Source organism: Halichoeres trimaculatus, unplaced genomic scaffold (genome assembly GCF_033239565.1).
Source record: "Halichoeres trimaculatus isolate MK-OKI-2021-1 unplaced genomic scaffold, fHalTri1.1 fHalTri1_scaffold_2, whole genome shotgun sequence".
NCBI lineage: Eukaryota > Metazoa > Chordata > Actinopteri > Labriformes > Labridae > Halichoeres > Halichoeres trimaculatus.
Window position 1 is genome coordinate 16,303,219 of NW_027437180.1, and position 21,936 is coordinate 16,325,154.

Genomic DNA, 21,936 nt, shown 5'->3' on the forward strand with positions numbered 1-21,936 from the left:
CTGGTCGCCAGTCAACCGCAGGGCCAAGGCAGAAACACTGAATGTCAAATTGACATGATACAGAAAAAAACGTCAGGAACCTGAACTAAAAAAAAGAGTGGATTGTTAAAAAAATTGCATCACTTCAACCAAGGGTTTCTTTGTTGTTGTTGTTTTTAACGGCTCAATCTAACCAAGCAGATTAGTCATCTTTTATTCTCTCTTGTCTTTATATGCATTTTGGTATTAAAGTAATCCAAAAGTAACTAAAAGTAACCAGGTACATAACTACAGTATTGTTATACTTAGAGTAAGTTATTGAGTACATTTTTTTAACAGGTAACTTGTAATTGTACTGGATAACATTTTTAAAGGAACCCTCCTAACCCTGCACATTTCACAGAACGCAAATTAAAATTATCCATAGGTGTGTGTGTGTGTGTGTGTGTGTGTGTGTGTGTGTGTGTGTGTGTGTGTGTGTGTGTGTGTGTGTGTGTGTGTGTGTGTCAGCCCTGTGATTGACTGGCTACCAGTCCAGGGTGTACCCCCCTCTATGCCTCTCGCCCAATGACAGCTGGTATAGGCTCCAGCCACCCTGAACAGGATAAGCGGCTCTAAAAGGGAATGAATGAATGAAATTTAGTGTAGTGTTAGTTTTCTGGAAGTTGTTTTGTGTTTTTATAATATTTATTATCATTGGCCTTCAGGGCCACCGTAACTACGGAGGCCCTAAGGGGGAGCGAAAAATAAATAAATAAATAAATAAAGATTTTCTCAAGATCTTGCAAATGTTGTCTCAGTTGTGATTGGTCAGTGTATCTACTTCCAGGTCACCTTAAACAAAACATTGGAAGGGGCACACCAGTGGGAGAGATTTATTGAATTTTATTTTGAGATTGGCCTTAAATAAAAACATGTCTATTTAATTTCCAGATGTAGGCATGGTTGTCATACAAGCAAAAGACATTTGAAAAGAATACTTGAAGCAAGATTTTACTCTGACCTGATTATGGTTGAATTGAGTTATGGTTGAATTATACCACGGTCCGAGTGAATACTCAATTCTGATTGGCTGTAGGGTGTACATAAAAAAAAAGTTCAGGTCAGGTGCCGATCTGTGTTTGCGCCGGTGGGCACTCACAATTTACATGACTGCCACTTTAATACAAATGCTAAAATGGGTGTTAAAGCACATTTTGTTATTCAACACCATTGTAGATGCACAGACTAGTATACAGTCAATTCCACAGCAACCAGCAAAAGTTCACACATGCACACAGTTAGGTTCTCCCGCAAACTTCACACATGACACCAACAAGGTTCTTTTCTTCTTCTTGTGCTTTTTAATCAATGCAACAGGCTCTAGCCGACAGAGAGAATACAGTTTAGGCTAGAAGAAATCTGAAAACCGGCTCCTCAGAGACTGCATAGCTGAACAATGTGCTGCACCTAACGCCATCAAGAATGGAGCTGTTGGTTCTGAAAGTTGATGCTGTAAATCATGACATGCCAATCTGCCAGTTATCAGCATCTGTAAAGGTTTACATAATGAATCAGTTCTGCTCTCACTTCTCATCATGGAGCTTTAAGGAAACAGATTACAAGGCAAAGTTTACAGCAGCACATGCCATAAAAGTAATGACTACTGCATTTACATGACTGGCACACTCTGGTACTTTGCTCTGTGGGTGCTCAGTAAGTTCTCTAAAATGATACTTGGAATCACATAACATAACATTCAGCAATCATCTCACATCCTCCACTGAAATGGCCTTATCTAACAGCTGCAGCCGACCCAGCTGCAGGTTGTGTGGCCAGAGCCTGTTACCTTGGCAACATGTAACAAGGAGATATTAGTCCACTCAGCCACTTCTTGTGAAAAAAGTAAGATTTTAAAGCAATAAAAACAACACTAACATATCAATATATATATATATATATATATATATATATATATATATATATATATATATATATATATATATATATATATATATATATATATTTTATTGCGGGTGTATTGACATGGAAGTAATGCACTGACCTATCAACCCTTTGACAACATTTGGGGATTTGAGGATTTGATCCTCGCAAGACTTTTGCAGGATCTCGAGAAAGTTTTGCTGAATCCAAACAATTTTTTTTCTCTATGTCCCCTCAGGGGCTCCGTTGTAATTTCTTTGAATCATCAATGAAAAAGTTGGGTTTGAAGGATGACACTTATGTTCCTTGTTTTTTGCTGAAGAGGTAGGGGTGCAACCTCTGTGTCTAGCTTTTTTCTTGAGGAGTTCACCTTTGGAGTCAGAACTTTTGCTGTGTTTTAAAGGTCCCCATATTATGCAACTTTTCAACAAGGTCTTAGAGGTCCCAGGACAGTTAATTTAAAGGTTTTTGGCTCAAAATCCAGTTATTTCCTGGACTTCAGCCACTCTGTAAATCCCCACTCCTGAGCGCTCCTGAGAACAAGCTGTTTATGTGGGCGTGGCTCTAAATGATAATGAGCTACATTGACCACGCCTCCTTCACAACTTCTTTGGACGAGAGTGTGGCTTTTGCTCTCGTAAAAATGCTGCACTGTTTACACAGAGTGCATAGACATGGCTCACTGAAGCGCCGTGGTTCAGTCATACCAGTTTGATCCAGAGTCTGACCCAGAAGGAGAGACGCCTGAACCCTAACCCAAACTCTACGGCTGCAGCAGGACGTTTCTGAGTGGTTAGTAACTACTGCAGTTACCATCAGGTAAATAAAATTAACGTTAGCAGTTAGGTGCTAACCAGAGTTATATGACCATACCGAGCAGAAAGAACCGCGCTCAGCCTGAACTGTAAGTTTTTTGAGACAGTACCATGAGGGACATCTATCATGCAAACTAAACTGCAGCAGTAACACACACATTAGTGGTGACTGTGGTCATAGCGTCCATAATGACAGCTGAGAGTGCGTTAGCTACCCTGTAGCACGACATTAGCTCCGCCAGGGGCTACCGCTACAAGTACTCACATCCGTCCAAACAAAACATTACATTATGTATATGAAGCTAGCTTTACGTGAAATATACGTCAATATATCTTCTCTTTAATGTCCCCTGGTATTATTTACTCACGTGTGTTAACGTAGTGTAAGGAAACTAAGTTACAAACCGTTACTTCCGTTAGCTGCCATGCCAAAACCACATTCATCAGGCTATCGCACTAGAGCATATAGTAAAGCAACACGAATTAGAAAAACTTACAGCTCTTATGTATGTAGCTGGGTCACGGACAGTTGGTACAGATCCATGCTTCAGCTTCAGGCTCTTGGTGAATCCTGCTTTGTACTGGCCCTCGTTGAGAAAGCAGTCCGAAGTGAAATGGTGAGCACACACATACAACATTTTATGAGTTGTTGTGGGTGCAACTCCATCAAAAATAAAATTAATCCACTGCGTCTTCAAGACCTCAGACGATGGAGTTAAAAAAAAAAACTTCTGTGCTCTTCTGTGCAGCCAACAGAGCAACCATGTTGCTTCGGTCGTACCTTTGCCATGTTTATTTTACCGAAGCAGACGAGCCACCAAGGTGAAAAACGCGCTGCACAGAAGTGGCAGTACAAGGGGAGGGCCTGGAGGAGTTACTTTTTTTTACTTCTGCCCTGCATCACGTCATGCAGGGCAGATCTCAACTCCGCGTGTTTGAGCACACGTGTCCTAAAAGCAAGCTTTGTCTGGAGCAAGCAAGAGAAGGAGACAATAGAATTTTGTTATTTCGGGTGTGTTTGTAGACAGGCTGGGGACGCATATTACAGTTACAAAACCACTCTAAAGTGAATTTTACATAATATGGGACCTTTAACTACCCATGACTGACTTATGTTTGAATCTGGTTTGCATGATTTTTACTATTTTGAGTAAGGCCTTTTTTTTTGGCCCCACTGATAAGCCTTCAATATGGCCCAGATATACTGCAGAGAGATTAAGTTACATCTTGATGTCTCTCTGGTTAAACAACCAGAGGATGAGCGGTTGATTGAAAACCTGTGCAAACACTGAGCCTCAGCTTCACTGTTTTCTGAAAGGTGGAGACGGAACATCCTGAACAAGCTCCTGTTTGACATCACAGGATCCTTATCTATGATAAGACAAACCCAGTCAGTGTGATCAGTGTCAGCAGGTCAGACGCAGACAGAGAGCAGGTAGAGGTAACCAAACCTCTCAGATGGTTGATCTCTACTAGGAGCAGCCACTGAGAGTTAACCTAGCTTAGCACTACCTGTTATCAGCTTCAGGATGAGGTGCAGGTTCAAGAGGCGTGCTCTGCTAGTCGTGGGGACATTTCTGGGTCTGGTGATTCTCTGGTCCTCCCTATCAACCAAGCCCATTGAGGAAAATCCTTTGAGAAAACAGGTAAGTTAACTTCAGCTAACCAGGTAATCCACAGGGAGCTAACTGGTGTCAGAGCTGTCAGTGTTCTGTCAAGACTGTTTCTCAACTCTGAACAAACAGCCAACAGACACTGCAGGGATTACACTGTAAAAAATAAAATATTGGTTTTTAAGGTAAAAAACAAAACAAAAAACAAAACAGCAGCTGTGGATGCCAGAGAAATACCATAAAAATACTGTAAAAATGCTAACAGCTTTGTAGAAGAAATTTTTTTTAATTTTACAGCTTAAAACTGTTGTTACTTACAAACAAATTACATGTTAAATGGCAAAATTAACAGCTATTATTTGCTTAATTTGCATGACCACAATGCTATTTCCACTATTTCTTTCAGTTAGACTGGCTTGCAGTTGTTGCTTGTTGTACAATGGATCATAATTCAAAAGACATTAAAGTTTACTCCAAAGCCACTTCAAATGTAGAGTATTTTTCTTTAGTATTGTCATAGTTGTAGAGTGAAAGCAGCACCAAAATACTGCACGGCAAATACCCCCGTGTTAAACTTTCAGTGTTTGGCCAGTTCAGAGTGAAGTGTTAATTTTTTAAATAAAATAAGATCAAAGTGATACCAGCAGCATTTATTTTTTAATTATTTTTTTATATTGATTCCATAAGATGAAATGTCAAGGGACAGACCCTGTCATTAAATACTTATGAAACACAAGGTATCCTATAAATGCTGTTCCCTTCTCACTTGCAATGGTTGTTACATTTTTACCACCTTTCTTTGATCTGCACTGTTAATCCAGAATTGTTACTTCTCTCCTAAGTAAGGGTTAGATAAGGAAAAAAAGTTTTTGTTTCATTAATTTAACTATTTAAGTGCATTTTACCATTAGTCAGTATGCAACTACAATGCACAGACAAACTGTTGGTCCAATTTTATAAAACTGTTTTAATTAGTAACAAACAGTTTTTTAAAATATCGTTTTATATCGTACTTACATCATTGGCTAAAGTCTCATGTGCTTAGTAATTTGATTCATTTCAAATCATCACAGGCTTAACAATAGGTGCACTACAGTGGCAATGATTAGAGAACCCTCAAAACAGGACTGGTTTTACATGTGGAGGTCATTTCAAATTTCTCCCTTTTGATCTTTTTTCGCTGGTTTTCCACTCGTGCTGGTTTTCCACTCGTGCTGGTTTTGGCTTGAGTAATTATCCCTACTGCCAGTATGAGGCGATTCCTTAACCCTACAGCAGTTGCACAGGTTGTCCAACTTCTCCACGATGGCACATCCACTTGTGCAGCAGTAAGAAGGTTTAATGTGTCTCCCAGCACAATCTCCAGACCATGGAGGAGATTTCAGGAGATTGGTGGTTATTCTCGGAGAGCTGGACAGGGCCGTAGAAGGTCCTCAACCCATCAGCAGGAACGATACCTGTTCCTTTAGGCAAGGCAGTAAAGGCTGAGCACTGCTCGTGCCCTACAGAATGACCTCCAGAGGGCCACTGGTGTGAATGTCTCTACCCAAACAATCAGGAACAGACTTCATGAAGGTGGCCTGAGGGCCAGATGTCCTGTAGGGGGCGCTGTGCTCACTGCCCAGCACCGTGGAGCTCAACTGGCATTTGCTCAAGAACACCAGAACTGGCAAGTCCGCCACTGGCGGTCTGTACTTTTCACAGACAAGAGCAGGTTCACCCTGAGCACCTGTGATAGACGTGAAAGAGTCTGGAGAAGACAAGGAGATCGTTATGCTGCCTGCAACGTCGTTCAGCGTGACAGGTTTGGTGGTGGTTCAGTCATGGTCTGGGGAGTCATATCCATGGAGGGACGTACAGACCTCTTCTGCCTAGAAAATGGTGCTCTGACGGCCATAAGGTATCGAGATGAAATTTCTTGAACCCATTGTCAGACCCTACGCTGGTGCAGTAGGTCCTGGTTTCCTCCTAATGCACGACAATGCCCGGCCTCATGTGGCAAAAGTATGCAGGCAGTACCTGGAGGATGAAGGAATTGAAACAATTGAATGGCCTTCACGACCCCCTGACTTAAACCCAATAGAACATCTCTGGGGCATTATGTTTCGGTCCATTAGGCGCCTCCAGGATGCTCCTCAGATTGTACAGCTCAGGGATGCCCTCACACAGATCTGGGAGGAAATGCCACAAGACACCATCGGTCGTCTCATAAGGAGCATGCCGGGACGTTGTCAAGCATGCGTACAAGCTTGTGGGGGCCACACAAGATACTGAAAAGCATTTTGAGTTGCAGAAATTAAGTTTGGGAAAAAATGGACTAGCCTGCCACATCTTCATTTCACTCTGATTTTAGGGTGTCTACACAATTGAGCCCTTTGTAGGGATGAAAACTTTTACTTCCGTTAAAAGACTTGGCATCCTTTTGTTCCTAAGACATTACCCTGTAGTTATTTGTATACATATCAAACTCCATATTGAGATCTGATGTATCTAATGTGTTTCTTTAAAGTGCTCCTTTAATTTTTGTGAGCAGTGTAGTTGAAGTAACCCAACCAAAAATTCTTATTCATCCTTACTTAGGGGATTTGATTGCAAAAAAACTCTGGGTTAAAAGTGCAGAACTAATTTGGTTTTTGGTATTTTTCCATGAAATTGAATAGGATGCATCTAACCAAAGGAAATAGTAAAAATCACATAGAAAAGAATAAACTTTATTTGTCATTGCAACAAGTACGACGAAATTTGCAGCACCTAAATACAATGAAACATTGTGGTCATGCTAATTCAGCAAAGAATAGCTGTTGATTTTAATGGTTTAGGATGTAATTTGTTTGTAAATAAAAACGGTTTTAAACTGTAAAATTGACAGCATCTTATGTAAAGCTGTTTACATTTATACCGTAATTTTTATGGCATTTCTCTGGCAACCACCACATGCCAGTTTTTTTTTTACCATAAAAACAGGAGATCTTTTTAAACTGCAAATTTTAAGTTGGATGTATACAAGATGATGATTTGAAGTGAATCAAATCACGAAGAACATGTGACTTTAACCAATCATGATGACATTCAAAGCACAATCAATCCAGGTGCTGAGTCAACCAATGTATTTTGTGTTGATGGATTTTAACTCCGCACATAAGTTTTACAAAAAATATTTAAATCCCATGTAAATGACACTTAATGGGTAAAAAAAAAATCTTGATCCGAAGATGATTAACTCAGCGTTTTTGGTCTGTTTTCCATAAGGACTGAGAAGTTTGTCTCACACAAGGAAGGACAATGCACTGATTATCTGCCGCTCTGTGCACACATATGTACAAATGCCTGTCACACTTTGGTCTTACCTCCCATAAGCCCCCCAAATATGTTGACGCTCACGCAGAAGTTTCTCTCTCCAAAGTTTTCGTCTTTCTCTCCTCTCTATCCTTCCAATGTCTCACAGGAGGATGCTGCCCTGCCCAGAGTGGACCCTGCAGACCCCTTCAAGCCTATTTTGCCCTGGCCTCATGTGGAGGGAGTGGAGGTCGACCTGAACGCCATCAGACTCAAACATGGTAAAGTGCCATCTTTAACCCCTTACTGCCCAAATTAATTAAAAATTATGAAAATAGATCATTTCTTATATATTTTTTCATTCTTCCAGATGTTAAATTAAGTGGATATTGTAAATTTAAGTATAGTACACACAATAATTATAACATATATATATATATATATATATATATATATATATATATATATATATATATATAGAGAGAGAGAGAGAGAGAGAGAGAGAGAGAGAGAGAGAGAGACACGAGGTGTTCATCCCCTGACTAATTTATTGTCTGATACGATCTTTGGTATGTGTAGATTATGAATCAACAGGTAATAATGAGATAAAAAGTTCATTTCAGCTGTATCAAGACCTGACAGGGTATGCTGCAAATTTACGACAACAGGCATCAAGGGGTTAACAACCTTTAACACTTGACTCAGACCAGTTCTCTGTGTGCAACAGTTTGACTCCTGATTTTCTCTCCATTAGAGCCCAATGATCCTCAGAAACTAAATCAGCAGCTCAACCAGAAGCAGGTGATCCAGCAGCAGTATGTGACATTCAAACCCCACACTCACAACTACACCAGCCCTGTTCTGAAGAAAGGCATTCTGGGAAACTTTGAGCCCAAAGAGCCAGAGCCTCCAGGGATCCCTGGTGGTCCTGGAGAGGGGGCGAAACCTTTGATCCTGGGTCCAGATTACAAAGATGCCATGAAGGCCTCCATCAAAGAGTTTGGCTTCAACATGGTGGCCAGTGACATGATCTCTCTGGACAGAAGCATCGGTGACATCCGCCATGAAGAGTGAGTCAGACTGTTTACGATAAGATGTTCCTTTGTTTGTCCCACAGTGGGAGGAGTTACAGAGCCACAGCAAAGTATAAGTGAAAAGCATTACATATGAACTAGTGCTATCAGAGGTTTAAAAAAATTAATCTAATCAACTACAGTATTTAAATTAATTAATTAATCAATCTAATGAATTGCATTTTAATCTCGTACCTGCTTGAGGTCCTCCAATAAAGAATCTGAATTCTAGGACACTATAAAATTCTTGTGCTTGACTGATCAAATTAATACACGAAGAAGAGCAGATTTGTAAATCCACATTTTTTTCAACTGGCCGATATTAAAATGTCCGTGTTGAGAGTGCTGCTCTACTTGGACAAGAGCTCAGCACAGATATGAGGAGAAGTTGGGAGATGACAGAGACAAAGCAAGATGCTGCAAGTCAGAAAAGTTCAGGCAGCTCACGCTTCAACTGAGGATGTGTCGCAGTAGATCAGAGAGAAAGAGCGGTGCAATCTTGTGGAAAGACGACAGAGATCATGGAGAGGATCAAAAGATGGAGCACCTGAGATGAACGCCATCAAATAAAAATATGTTTTGTCTGTTTTTTAATCAAAAACAGGAAGAGAGACGTAAAAAAAAGAGAGTCAACTCTTCTTAGGTATTTTCGGTGTTTGCATAGTCGAAGAAAACAATAATATTTGGATCATGAAAGATCCTTCAAGATGCTCTGAAAAAGCCTGGCAGACAGTGAGTTAATTGCGTCAATTTTTATGATGCATTAACTTGGGGTGTGATTAATTAATCTAGTTAACGTGTCAAAGTGACACCCCAAATGAAAACATATCGAAGAGAATTATGGAGTGATAGTAAAGTAGAAAAAATATGTTTAAGCATAAAATATAGGTAAAAAGTTATCTTAAAGGAGAAGGACATGCTCACTAGGGATGACTGCTTCGCCGTCATTCTCCTGTCTGCCCCAACCTCCACAGGGTCCAGAGGGTCCAGAGGGCAGTCCAGGTCGAACTAAGGAGGAGGGTGTCAGGCACACTCTCTGGTCCACCTACCCACAGCTCGTGGCCATAGGTGAGGGGCAGAACGTAGATCGACCAATAAATTAAGAGTCTTGACTTCTGGCTCTGCACTCTCTTCACCAAAACAGACCAGTATAGTGTCCCCATCACTTTGTCTGTCAATCTCTCGCTCCATCCACCTGGATCCACCAGACATTACACCAACCATCACATGCACTTTTTGTTTATCCAATAAGACCTTCAGGACTGACTGATCATTCATATCACTGAGGAGGAGATGTGTATACAAGAGTAGAGCTGTACCATCATCTACTACTATAACATCATCTGTACGTGTGAGAAAGACAGTAACAGTCACCTGTATGATTGTGTCTCACCTTTCCAGGTGCAAATACTGGCACTATGATGACCGACTGCTGACCTCCAGCGTGGTGATCGTGTTCCATAATGAAGGCTGGTCAACGCTGATGAGGACCATCCACAGTGTGATCAAGAGAACCCCAAGGAGATACCTGGCTGAGATTGTCATGATCGACGACTACAGCAACAAAGGTCAGAGTTCACCAACGAAACGCAGGAGGTACAATAACCGGTGTTCGAGATGTATAATCTAGCAACGCCACCCTACAAAGCTTGCAAAATTAAGGTGAAAGATACATCTTGCACTCTGACACATCTTCAGTGATACAACCTGGGGTCATTAGGTGTTTCAAGTCTTTCAACACCAGACACCCTCCCCCAGTGTAATTTTTCGTAATCATTTATTGTTGTTGTTTTTTTATTCCACAACATTAGAAATCTCTGTGTGTGTGTGTGTGTGTGTGTGTGTGTGTGTGTGTGTGTGTGTGTGTGTGTGTGTGTGTGTGTGTGTGTGTGTGTGTGTGTGTGTGTGTGTGTGTGTGTGTGTGTGTGTTTTTGTGTGTAGTCCACCTGAAGGAGCGTCTGGAGGACTACATCAAACAGTGGAACGGTCTGGTGAAACTTGTCAGGAATGAGAGGAGAGAAGGACTGATTCAGGCCAGGAGCATTGGAGCTAAGAAGGCCACTAAAGGACAGGTACCTGATGATGTCACATTCTGATACACACACACACACACACACACACACACACACACACACACACACACACACACACACACACCAACAGATGGTACTATTCCAACAGTACTATGTCTGTGGCTTTGTTTTTGAACCGTCTGGCTGTTAATCAGAGTGATGAAACAGGAGGAACTCTGGATGCTGATGCAGATGTTTTATCCCCTGGGATGCTGGGGCTGAAGTTGGTTTCTGTGTTTCTGAATCTGATTTTTCCACCTGAACCAGTAGATTCAGGTGTTTTAGACTGTTAAGAACAGAAACCATTACACACATGTCAGGTATTTTTGTTTGTTTGTTTGTTTGTTTGTTCTCCAGGTGCTGATCTACCTGGATGCTCACTGTGAGGTTGGAACCAACTGGTATGCTCCTCTGATTGCTCCAATATCAAAAGACAGGTAACACACACACACACACACACACACACACACACACACACTCATACTCATTCCTCATGTATCATGATTGCATAGTCTCCAACCCATCTCTGTCAGAACGGTGTGTACGGTGCCTTTAGTGGACATCATCTCTGGCCAGGATTACCACATTGCAAGCCAGGGTGGAGGAGACGAGGACAAATTAGCGAGAGGAGCCTGGGATTGGAGCATGACATGGAAGCGGACTCCTCTGACGGACAGAGAAAAACAACTCAGAAAGACTCGTACTGAGCCGTACAGGTACACAAAACAAATTTTCTCTGACTTATGAGGAAAGAGATAACCCATTCACAATAACTTTATGACAAGGCAAATGTCAAACTATATGACATGATATGATTGATTGATGATTGTAAATGTTTATTTAGAAAAATGTTAGAGACAATAAGCTTAAAAAAAAACTACATACAAATGGAAAGTAAGAACATTGAAACTTTTGCAAGCATTAATTTTAAGTTCATTATGCATTATAATGTGTTACCCATCAGTAATTAACATACTAGTTAAGTATTAATAAGCAGTTAATTAATGTCTACTGTTCAGAGTTAATTCATTATCAAGCATCAATAAAAACGTAATCAGCCATCATTTTGCATTAGTGACCTGACATAAAACTCAATTGGTTTATAAGAGTGCCTTATAAGCATTACTTAACCATAGTACCGAATGCTTTTTGGACCCTTATTGTTAAGTGTATCACATCTATCCCTTAGTTAACATCCATGCGGGTAACACTTTTGTTAGCCTCATTCTAATTAGCATTAATTGAGCAGTAGTTAAGTATAAGTTAATACTTGAGTCATCAGCTGCAAAGTATGAGTGACAAAAGCAGTTATTAATACGATTTAAGACCAGCAGCACCTGAAAACACAGAATTCAGATATCTATTTAACAGAATAAAGAAACTGACACAACACAAACTCAAACTGAACCAACAATTTGTTGTATTTTTTAACCAAAGAGGTTACATTCTCCATACAATATCAGTTTAAACAAAACCATTCTTAAGTCAAACTGACAATTAATCAGCAATCAAATAAAAACCCCTCAAACTTAAGTCCCTCAGAGCTACTGGCAAAACCCTAATGCATTACTGAATATTAATCAGTGGCAGAAGGAGTCAGGTTTGGGGGTCTCAGGATCCCATCTCTGCTTTTTACAGATGATGTGGTCCTGTTGGCCTCATCAAACACTGATCTTAAGCTCGCACTGAGGCGGTTTGCAGCCGAGTGTGAAGCAGTCGGGATGAAGTTCAGCACTTCTAAGTCTGAGGTCATGGCTCTCAGTCGGAAAAGGGTGGACTGCCCACTCCAGGTTGGGAGAGAGTCTTTGCCCCATGTAAAGGAGTTTAAGTATCTCGGGTCTTGTTCACAAGTGAAGGGAAAATGGAGCGAGAGATTGACACACGGATCGGGGTGGCGGCAGTGATGCGGATGCAGTACTGGTCTGTTGTGGTGAAGACAGAGCTGAGCCAGAAGGCAAGGCTCTCAATTTACCGGTCAATCTACCTTCCAACCCTCACCCATGGCCACAAGCTGTGGGTAGTGACCGAAAGAGCAAGATCACGAATACAAGTGGCTGAAATGAGTTTCCTCCACAGGGTGTCTGGGCTCAGCCTTAGGGATAGGGTTCAGAGCTTTGACATCCAGGAGAGGCTCGGAGTAGAGCCGCTCTGAATTGAGAGGAGCCAGATGAGGTGTTTCAGGCATGTCCAACTGGGAGGAGACCCTGGGCTGGACCCAGGACACATATCTCTCGACTGACCTGGGAACGCCTTTGTATCCCCCCAGAGGAGCTGGTGGAAGTGGCTAGGGACAGGGGTCATTGGTCTTTGCTGATGACAATGCTTCCCCCGCGATCCAGTCCCAGATAAGCGGTGGAAAACAAAACAAAAAGAAAGTTAAATTGTCTCAGATAGAATAAAAGCATAAAATAAAATACCACGTGCACTGGCTGGAAACTCACAAGCCCTCCAGTTCTCCCAAGCGGTGAGGTTGAAGGTGAGAAGCATGGGGAAGGTTGATGGGCAGACAAATGAGGAAGGGTGTCACAGAATGGCGGCAAACAGTCCAGAATGAAGTAGTAGCTGATGCCATTGGAGACATCCAACTTCCAACAGGTCCAAAGAGAGCGTCCTTGTTCACTGTTTACATTAACACATCAGCCCTCCCTTTGTTAAACTGGAACCATTAGTTTAACAAACACATTCTCACTGACCAACAGTGGGAGCAACTTAGGGTTCAGCATCTTGCTTTAGGACACTTCGGCATGTGACTGCAGGAGCTGCAAGAGACCCCCTCAACCCTTCCGATAGAGAGGCGATGACTCTACCACTGAGCCACAGCTGCCCATATTGTAGAGACAAATGAGTCCACAAGTGGGTTAAAAAAAATCTGACAATAGTTAGATAGACACTTTATTTATTCTGATGGAAATTCAAGGCATCCAGTAGCAGTGGAAAGAAAAACATGACATGGTGAAAAATGGTAACAAATGAACCCCAAGGACTGATGCCCACCCTCCACGCACCCCAGTGTGACAGTGACAGACGCAAACATTAACTGGAAAGTGTTAGGGTTTCTGAGAGTTAACGCTCCATGATTCAGTTCAGGATACCTGGTCTGGTTTTCTCCTCTGTGCAGGAAAGAATGCGAAGAGAAGCTCAAAGACATGACTTGACTTTTCATAGCATGAAGGAACTTATTTATTTAAAGAGTAAATGCTGGTGTGTTGAAATCAAATGGAACTAAATTTTTAAAAAGAATCCAAGTGTAATCTGACTAAATTTCCCTGCAGGTCTCCAGCCATGGCGGGGGGTCTGTTTGCTATAGAGAGAGAGTTCTTCTTTGAGCTGGGTCTGTATGATCCAGGACTGCAGATCTGGGGAAGAGAAAACTTTGAGATATCCTATAAGGTACTCACAGAGAGCAGCAGTATGTACATGAGACAGAGCTTTGTACTCATATCACACTTTGATCTGTGTGTGTGTGTGTGTGTGTGTGTGTGTGTGTGTGTGTGTGTGTGTGTGTGTGTGTGTGTGTGTGTGTGTGTGTGTGTGTGTGTGTGTGTGTGTGTGTGTGTAGATCTGGCAGTGTGGTGGTCAGCTGCTCTTTGTGCCCTGCTCTCGGGTCGGTCATATCTACAGAATGCATGGGTGGCAGGGAAACCCCTCTCCTGCACATGCTAAATCCTCCCCCACTCTGAAGGTAGAGCAGCTCACACCAACAAACACACACACCTGCAGAGCCCTTTGTTGAATATTTACTCACACAAAAAATAAATTATGTCGGACCGAAAGAGCCAAAATTAATAAATAAATTCATGTTTATCAGCAGCTGCTGCTGTTGCAAAAACTAACCCCTTGGTAACTGGACCTGTAACTCTCATACAAAATATCATCAGAAAAATAGAAATAAAGGATTCCAATAATTCTGGCTCAGTGATCAATTAAAGACATGGCATCAATCCATAGATTATGAACTCAGTTAATGATCAGAATCTAACCTCAGACTTTAAAGGTGATGTTTCCCAATGTTTCTAACTGTGTTGATGTGAATGATTCATAACCCAACCAAACGGTGTCAGTGTAAGACTGCACTCAGAATACTTGAAGGTTTCTAGGGGAGGCTGTGGAGTCAATTTCCAGCCTTCATCAAATGTTGTCCCCCTCTTCTCTGATTAAGGTTCATTGAGTTTTTCGAACATCTCTCAAAATGTGATTATTTGTCATTCCAGTCCTCTTAGCATAAACAGCTGCTGAGGCTCTCAAACCATTGACATGAAAAAAGTTTAAGAGGCATAGATAAGGTGATTTCAGCATAGACTAGAATAAATGTATACTCCTGTGTGTGTTTGAACAGAACTATGTGCGTGTGGTGGAGGTGTGGTGGGATGAGTATAAGGACTACTTTTATGCCAGTCGCCCTGAGACTGTTGGGCTGGCCTACGGAGACATCAGTGAGCTCAAACGCTTCAGGTAAAACTTATTCTCATAACACAAACTTGACCTCTGTTCACAGGCAGCAGTCTGTGTCTGAGTCATGTCAGTGTTTGATATTTGAACTTTCAAAACAGTCAACCTGAGCACTGAGTTACATTACTCTGAATATACTGGTGAACGATCATGAAGGCATGCTAACACCACACTGCTCTTACTTTATTGCATAGTGATGATGACAGACACTCAGAGTGCACCCAATGATTGTTCACTACGAGCTCAGAGCCCTCTTGGTGACAGACCAGGACTGTGTTCCTTTTGGGGGTTATGGTGTCAGGACTCAGAGATTTGTTCTCTATCCCAGAGGAAATTGAGGTATTTTGTTTGTACCTCTAGATCTGGACTGTCCTCTGTTGTTGATCGTTTTTCTGAGATTCACTGACATCATCCAGAAGGTGGCGGAGAATACCTCTCTGCTTCTGATGATGATGTGCTGATGAAGGCTCAGGCCGACACAAGCTCCTTGCTCGGGTCCCAGGCTGGCACTCGCTCCCTGCTTGGCGACCAGGACGACACAAGTGATTCTTTCAACTTTTGGCCTAGCATAAGTTTCTTACTTAGGGCGCGGTCACACTGGCCATCCAGTCTGTGCTGTGCTGAAGCACGATTGCCCCCCTGCAGTGTTGTTCCCCAGCTGGAGAGTACGGCCAGCGATCACACTACCTCTATATCAACCAGACTTTAGCAGGTATCACATACACGCATGGCCCGCCTACGTCATCGTGAAGCATCTGTTTACATGAGGCGCGATCTCATCAGAGTCAGCACAATGAGACACAGAGAGCACTGCTACAACTTTAGAGACTTTTGGACTTATAGTAAGTCATTTTCGCCCGACACAGCCCTCTAGCACCCCTGCTTTGTTTAAAATGATTGTCGAGAGATGCGCTCGCGGTGATCATACGTCAAGGATCACACGCTCTGTCCGCGTGTTTGTGCTTGTGCATGAAGTAAACTGTGCCGAAGCCCAACTCTCCAAACCGTGCCAAAGCACGGAAACGAATCGTGCTTGAGCACGGCATGGTTGCGGTCATACTGGCCATTACAAACGTGCTTTACGGCTGAAGCGTTGGCCAGTGTGACCACGTCCTTTGCTCTATGGCCAACATCAGCTCCCCACTAAGCTAAGAATCCAGCACCAGTGTATCTATCACCTTTCTGCCCAACACTAACTCCCTGCTCAAGTCCCTGGCTAACACTAGGTCCCTATTTGGCTCCAAGGCCGACACAAATGACTCTCAACTTTCAGCCAGACACCAGCTCCTTACCCGACTTTTAGGCCAATACTGGCTCCTCACTCATCTCTCAGGCCAACACCAGCTCCTAGCTGGAAACTCAGGACAATAACAGCTTCCTGCTTGGCTCTGAGACCAACACAATCTCCTCCATTGGCTCCCACACCTACACCAGCTCCTTGCTCCTCTGTAAGGCCGGAGCATCGGCACTTTGCTTGGCTATCAGACTAATACCAGCACTCTGCTGGCTCTCAGGCCAACAACAGCTCACTGCTTGGCTCTAAGACCAACACTTGGTCCTCCCCTGTTTCTTAGGCATTCACCAGCTTCTTGCTCATCTCTCAGGCCAATGCCAGCTCCATGCCTGGCTTTCAGGCCAACACCAGTGCTTCACTTGGCTCTCAGGCCACCCACAGCTCCCTGCTTGGCTCTGAGACCAACACCATCTCCTCTCTCGGTACGTACACTGACACCAGCTCCTTGCTCCTCTCTTAGGCCAAGCCGACACTTCCCCTGGCTCCCAGGCTGACACCAGCGCCTTACTGGCTCCCTGGCCACCACTTGCTCCCTGCTGGTTCCAAGGCTGACACTGACTCCTAGCTCTTTTCTTAGGCCAACACCATCTCCTTGCTTGGCACCCTAAAAAACCAACAGTAGCTCCCTGCTTGGATCTCAGGCCAACACCAGCTCCTTGCTCATCTCTCAGGCCAACACTAGCTCCCCGCTTGTCTCTTAGGCCAACAAGAGCTCGTCCCTTTGTGTGTGGCGGAATTTTCATATTGCTTTATGCCTTTCCTTAATTAATTCTCTTAATTGCCCCTATATGTGTCACAATAACACCTGTATTTGCCTTAAAGTTATCTGCACACAGAGACAGTGTTTTTTCTTAGTCTGGGTTGGATCCGATTCACACGTTCCTGTCTCCTTGAACGCTGTTTCTCACATTGAGTTCTCAAGCTAAGCTGAACCCCCCTTGCTGATAGATAGACATAACAATCCCTATCTCAAGAATACTAAATACTGAGTACACAGACTGGTCTGTTAAAACTGACTTTGCATTACACTGGGCACCATTTGTACTGTCTGTCATATTCTCCTCGATCGAGCTATATAAACTATTTCAACTTAAGCCATCTGAGTCTCCTGAGTCTTCTTCATCAAGTGTCAAGATTCCTGAAATTTCTTTAACACCCTTGGCTTTGAGCTCCACGCTCATCTCTGAGTCCAACACCAGCTCCATTATCTCTAAGGCCCCGTTTACATGACGCTGAAAACGGTCAATCCCGCAAACATTTTGTAGCGTTTTGGCCTTCCGTTTAGACGAGACCACGTTGTGTTTTCAGTGAAAAAGCAATCTTTTGAAAACGCTCCCCAGAGTGGAAAGATTTGAATCTGCTCCTCCATCCAGCCTCGTGTAAACACAGAGCGGAGCGTTTCAGGGTGAAACGCCGACGTCACCGCATGGGCACTCGCAGTTTCAGGTGAAGGCTCCGCGCGCAGCCACATTTCCAGTTGAGCCATTCCGGTCCAGTAGGTGGCGGTAATGCGCGTCATAGTTGGATTGCCGACCGTCTCACACAACAAAACGGCAGAAAAAGAAAGAACAGAAGAAGTGACTTGTTCTCCTGGAGTCGTATTAACACGGATCGTTTTCACGCCGCCCTCATGTAAACCCGTGCGGCTTTTGGAAACGCAAAGGATGAATCTTTGCAGGAGTCTCCGTGTAAATGGGGCCTAAGGCCAACAAGAGCTCCCTGCTCGGCTTTTTGACAAACAGCAGCTCCTTGCTTTGCTCTCAGGCCAACAACACCTTCTTGCCTGGATTTGAATCCAACACCACCTCCTCGCTTGGCTCTCAGTCCAACCCCAGCACATCCCTTGGGTCTCACACCAACACTAGCCGCCCACTCCTCTTTTGGGCTGACACCAGCATTTTGCTTGGTTCCCAGACTGACACCAGCTCCCTGCTGGCTCTCAGGCAAACACTAGTTTCTCACTGGTGTCTGAGTCAAACACCAGCTCCTTGCCCATCTCTCAGGCCAACACCAGCTCCCTGCTGGCTCTTATGTGGACACCAGCACACTGCTGACTTTGAGGCTGACACCAGCTACTTACTCCTTTCTCAGGCCAACACCAGCTCTTCACTGGACCGGTTCAGCCTGACGATGGCTGTCGCTCTCGGCTGGGGGGGGATGCTGTCACTGGTCGAACCGGCCGTCAGCCGGCTGTTCTGGACTTCTCCAGAACGTCCAGATGGCCGCACCGGCCCACTGAACCAGCAGCTCACCAGGAAACCTCCCGGTGCTCCCGATGGCCAGTCCGCCCTTGGCTCTCAGGCAGACATCAGCTCCTTTCCGGCTCTTAGGCTGACACAAGTTCCTTGCCCATTTCTCAGGCCAACACCAGCTGCTCCCTTGGCTCCTCCTTGCCTGTCTCTCAAGCCTACATCAGCGCCCCACTCTGCTTCAAGGCAGACACTTGCACTCTGCTTGGTTTCGGGCCAACACAAGATCGCTGGCTTTGATCTCAGAATGACAACAGCTACCAGGCCACATTATGTAATGGTGAATGCATACATCACAGAGACAATACTGACATGATATGTAGTGCAGCCCCAGTTTCTGTTTAGTGCTTTGCTTAATGTGCAGCAGGCAGTGCTAAGCAGAGCCCCCTCTGCTTAGCAATCTTTGTGACTCCACCTATAAACCACTTAAACTCTTGATACCTGTGTTTTGCTGCTCATGAATAAAATCGTCATACTGAAAATGTCCTGTGAGTGTTTCTGTGGTGATCCGCAGTCAGATTTTAGTATGTGAAACTGACCTGTTTCCCGTGTGTTGTGTTTCTAGAGAGGAGCACCACTGTAAGAGCTTCAAGTGGTTCATGGAGGAAATCGCTTATGACATAGCTCTGCACTATCCTCTCCCTTCTAAAAATGTGCAGTGGGGGGAGGTAAGAATATGCACAAACACCTGAGCACACACTCAGTGTGTGTTTTTGACCATCCTGTGTTCACCCTGCTGTGTGGTGTCCTGACTCTGTGTAGATCCGAGGCTATGAGACCAGATACTGTATCGACAGTATGGGACACACTAACGGGGACACTGTGGAGATCGGACCCTGCCACAGGATGGGAGGCAACCAGGTACTGATGCACAAGGAGCTGCTGGTCTGGTTTGGACTGGTCCACCAAATAGTGGACCTGTTGGGATCAGGGAGTTTGTAGTCTGTAGGAGGACGAGCTGATCTGTGACTAGATAAAGACAAACAGTTTCAACAACTGCCCTCAAACCACAATGACGGGCTGAGAGTCACCAGATCAAAAGGTCAACCTTTAAACTGAGATACCAGCTTCCCACAATACAAAGCACGAGCAGTAAAAATGGCATTAGTCCATCTGCACAGAGGTAATGTCTGGCTCTCTCTGTGGCCTCACCCTTTAACTACTTAGCTGCCAGCCGTTTTTAAAACATTTTGACGGATCTTTCAGGACCCACAGATTATTGTGTTCTAAGACTATGTAAGCACCAAAACTATTAAAGGAAGAGCAGATCCTCTTCTTTCATACCTCTCTTCCTGATTTTGATCCAAAGTAGAGAAAACATCCTTTTTAATTTTTGCTCATCTCTGAAATCCACCTTTGATTCTCTCCATGATCTCATTGTCTTTTCTCAAGACCACTACACTTGATGTATTCAGGTGTAAACTGCCTGAACTTTTTGGACTTGCAATGTCTCGTCATGCCCCTGTCATCTCCCATCTTCTTCTCATATCTATGCTGGTCCCTCATCCAAAGACAGCACTGCAGCCACCTACACCAGTTTACAAGCCTGATATTGATAGAAAAACCCCACCAGACCATGCCTCCTTCTGTTGGAAACATATTTGACATCTCTAGATGCAGTCGCTGGTTGTAACTGAATCAACATTTGTAAACGTCACTGGCAGACGAGTTAACGTGTGAAATTTTTTAAACCCATTAGCTTCACTGTAAACTTCAATACTGAAGTAGACTGAACTCTACAGTTTAAATCATCTGTATGTTTATGGTGTGTGTGTGTGTGTGTGTGTGTGTGTGTGTGTGTGTGTGTGTGTGTGTGTGTGTGTGTGTGTGTGTGTGTGTGTGTGTGTGTGTGTGTGTGTGTGTGTGTGTGTGTGTGTGTGTGTGTTTGTGTGTAGTTGTTCCGTATCAACGAAGCCAACCAGCTGATGCAGAAAGACCAGTGTCTGACCAAAGGAACAGATAGTTCATCTGTCATCATCACACGCTGTGGTCGGAACAACAAACACACTGAGTGGAAGTACTCAAAGGTATTTCTCTCTCTCTCACACACACACACACACACACACACACACAAACACACAAACACACAAACACACAATAAGAGCAGGAGGAAACACAAGTTAATGGCTCCCCCCTGTTTCTCCATCTGTTCAGGATATGCACCAGTTCACTCATGTGCCAACAGGTAAAAACTAAAACCCTGGTTCTTCATTATCATCATCATCATCATCATCATCATCATGTTTGAGGTCATGCTAACATGGAGTAAAGATGAGGGAGCCTCTGACCCTCTGTCTGCTGAATATTCCGGGATTATTTAAATGAATAGAACTGCAGTACACTCCATGAACAGTAGATGGCAGCTAATCTGTGGTGTGTATCTGTCCCAGGGAAGTGTCTGGACCGCTCCGACCTGCTCCACACAGTGTTTATCTCAGTCTGTGACACCAGTAAAACCAGTCAGAAGTGGGAGATGAACCCAATCGAGGCTGTGTGACCGTCTGGGACTAAAACATGGAGGCCTAAAACACACACACACACACACACACACACACACACACGCACACACACACACACACACACACACACACACACACACACACACACACACACACACACACACACACACACACACAATGGACTTCAGTCTATCTAAGACTGCCATCCTGATCCAAGCTGTGCTACACCTAAAGCCTCATTTCCACCAAGTGGTTCAGTTCAGTTCATCTCAGTACAGCACATATTTTACAGCATTTCCACTGACTAATCCTGGGACAGATCTCAAATTAAATGGTAAAAAATGATAAATGGACCAGTACTTATATAGCCCTTTTCTAGTCTCTTGGACCACGCAAAGCACTTTACACTGGTCTAATTCACCCATCCACACCACAATCACTCACTGATATCAGATGTTTCTATTGGAAACCATCAGTTTAACTAACATTCATACACCAATGACCAACAGTGGGTGCAATCCGGGTTCTTGCTCAAGGACACATCGGCATGTGACTGCAGTTGCTTGAATCGAACCCCCAACCTTCCGATTGAGAGGCGACGACTCTACCACTGAGTCACAGTGGCCCCCAGAACCGAAAATGAGCTGTCCCACTTTTTGGGACCTTTCCGTTTGGATGCCAAACATACTGATCAGATCCCAGAAGGTAGAGCTACAAGTCTGCAGTCTGTTGAT

At 43.7% G+C, this 21,936-nt stretch overlaps 1 protein-coding gene across 1 annotated transcript; it reads left to right on the forward strand.

The window, feature by feature from the left end:
- The first annotated feature begins 4,246 nt into the window (after window positions 1–4,246).
- On the forward strand, window positions 4,247–21,240 carry LOC141786742 (N-acetylgalactosaminyltransferase 7-like). The gene is made up of 15 exons (XM_074665264.1): window positions 4,247–4,363; window positions 7,776–7,887; window positions 8,361–8,676; window positions 10,081–10,247; window positions 10,621–10,751; window positions 11,109–11,188; window positions 11,285–11,467; window positions 14,024–14,141; window positions 14,311–14,433; window positions 15,088–15,203; window positions 19,309–19,411; window positions 19,506–19,604; window positions 20,639–20,770; window positions 20,898–20,928; window positions 21,134–21,240. Exons 1-15 carry the CDS (start codon window positions 4,247–4,249, stop codon window positions 21,238–21,240), a joined length of 1,935 nt encoding a protein of 644 aa, XP_074521365.1.
- The last annotated feature ends 696 nt before the right edge of the window (window positions 21,241–21,936 follow it).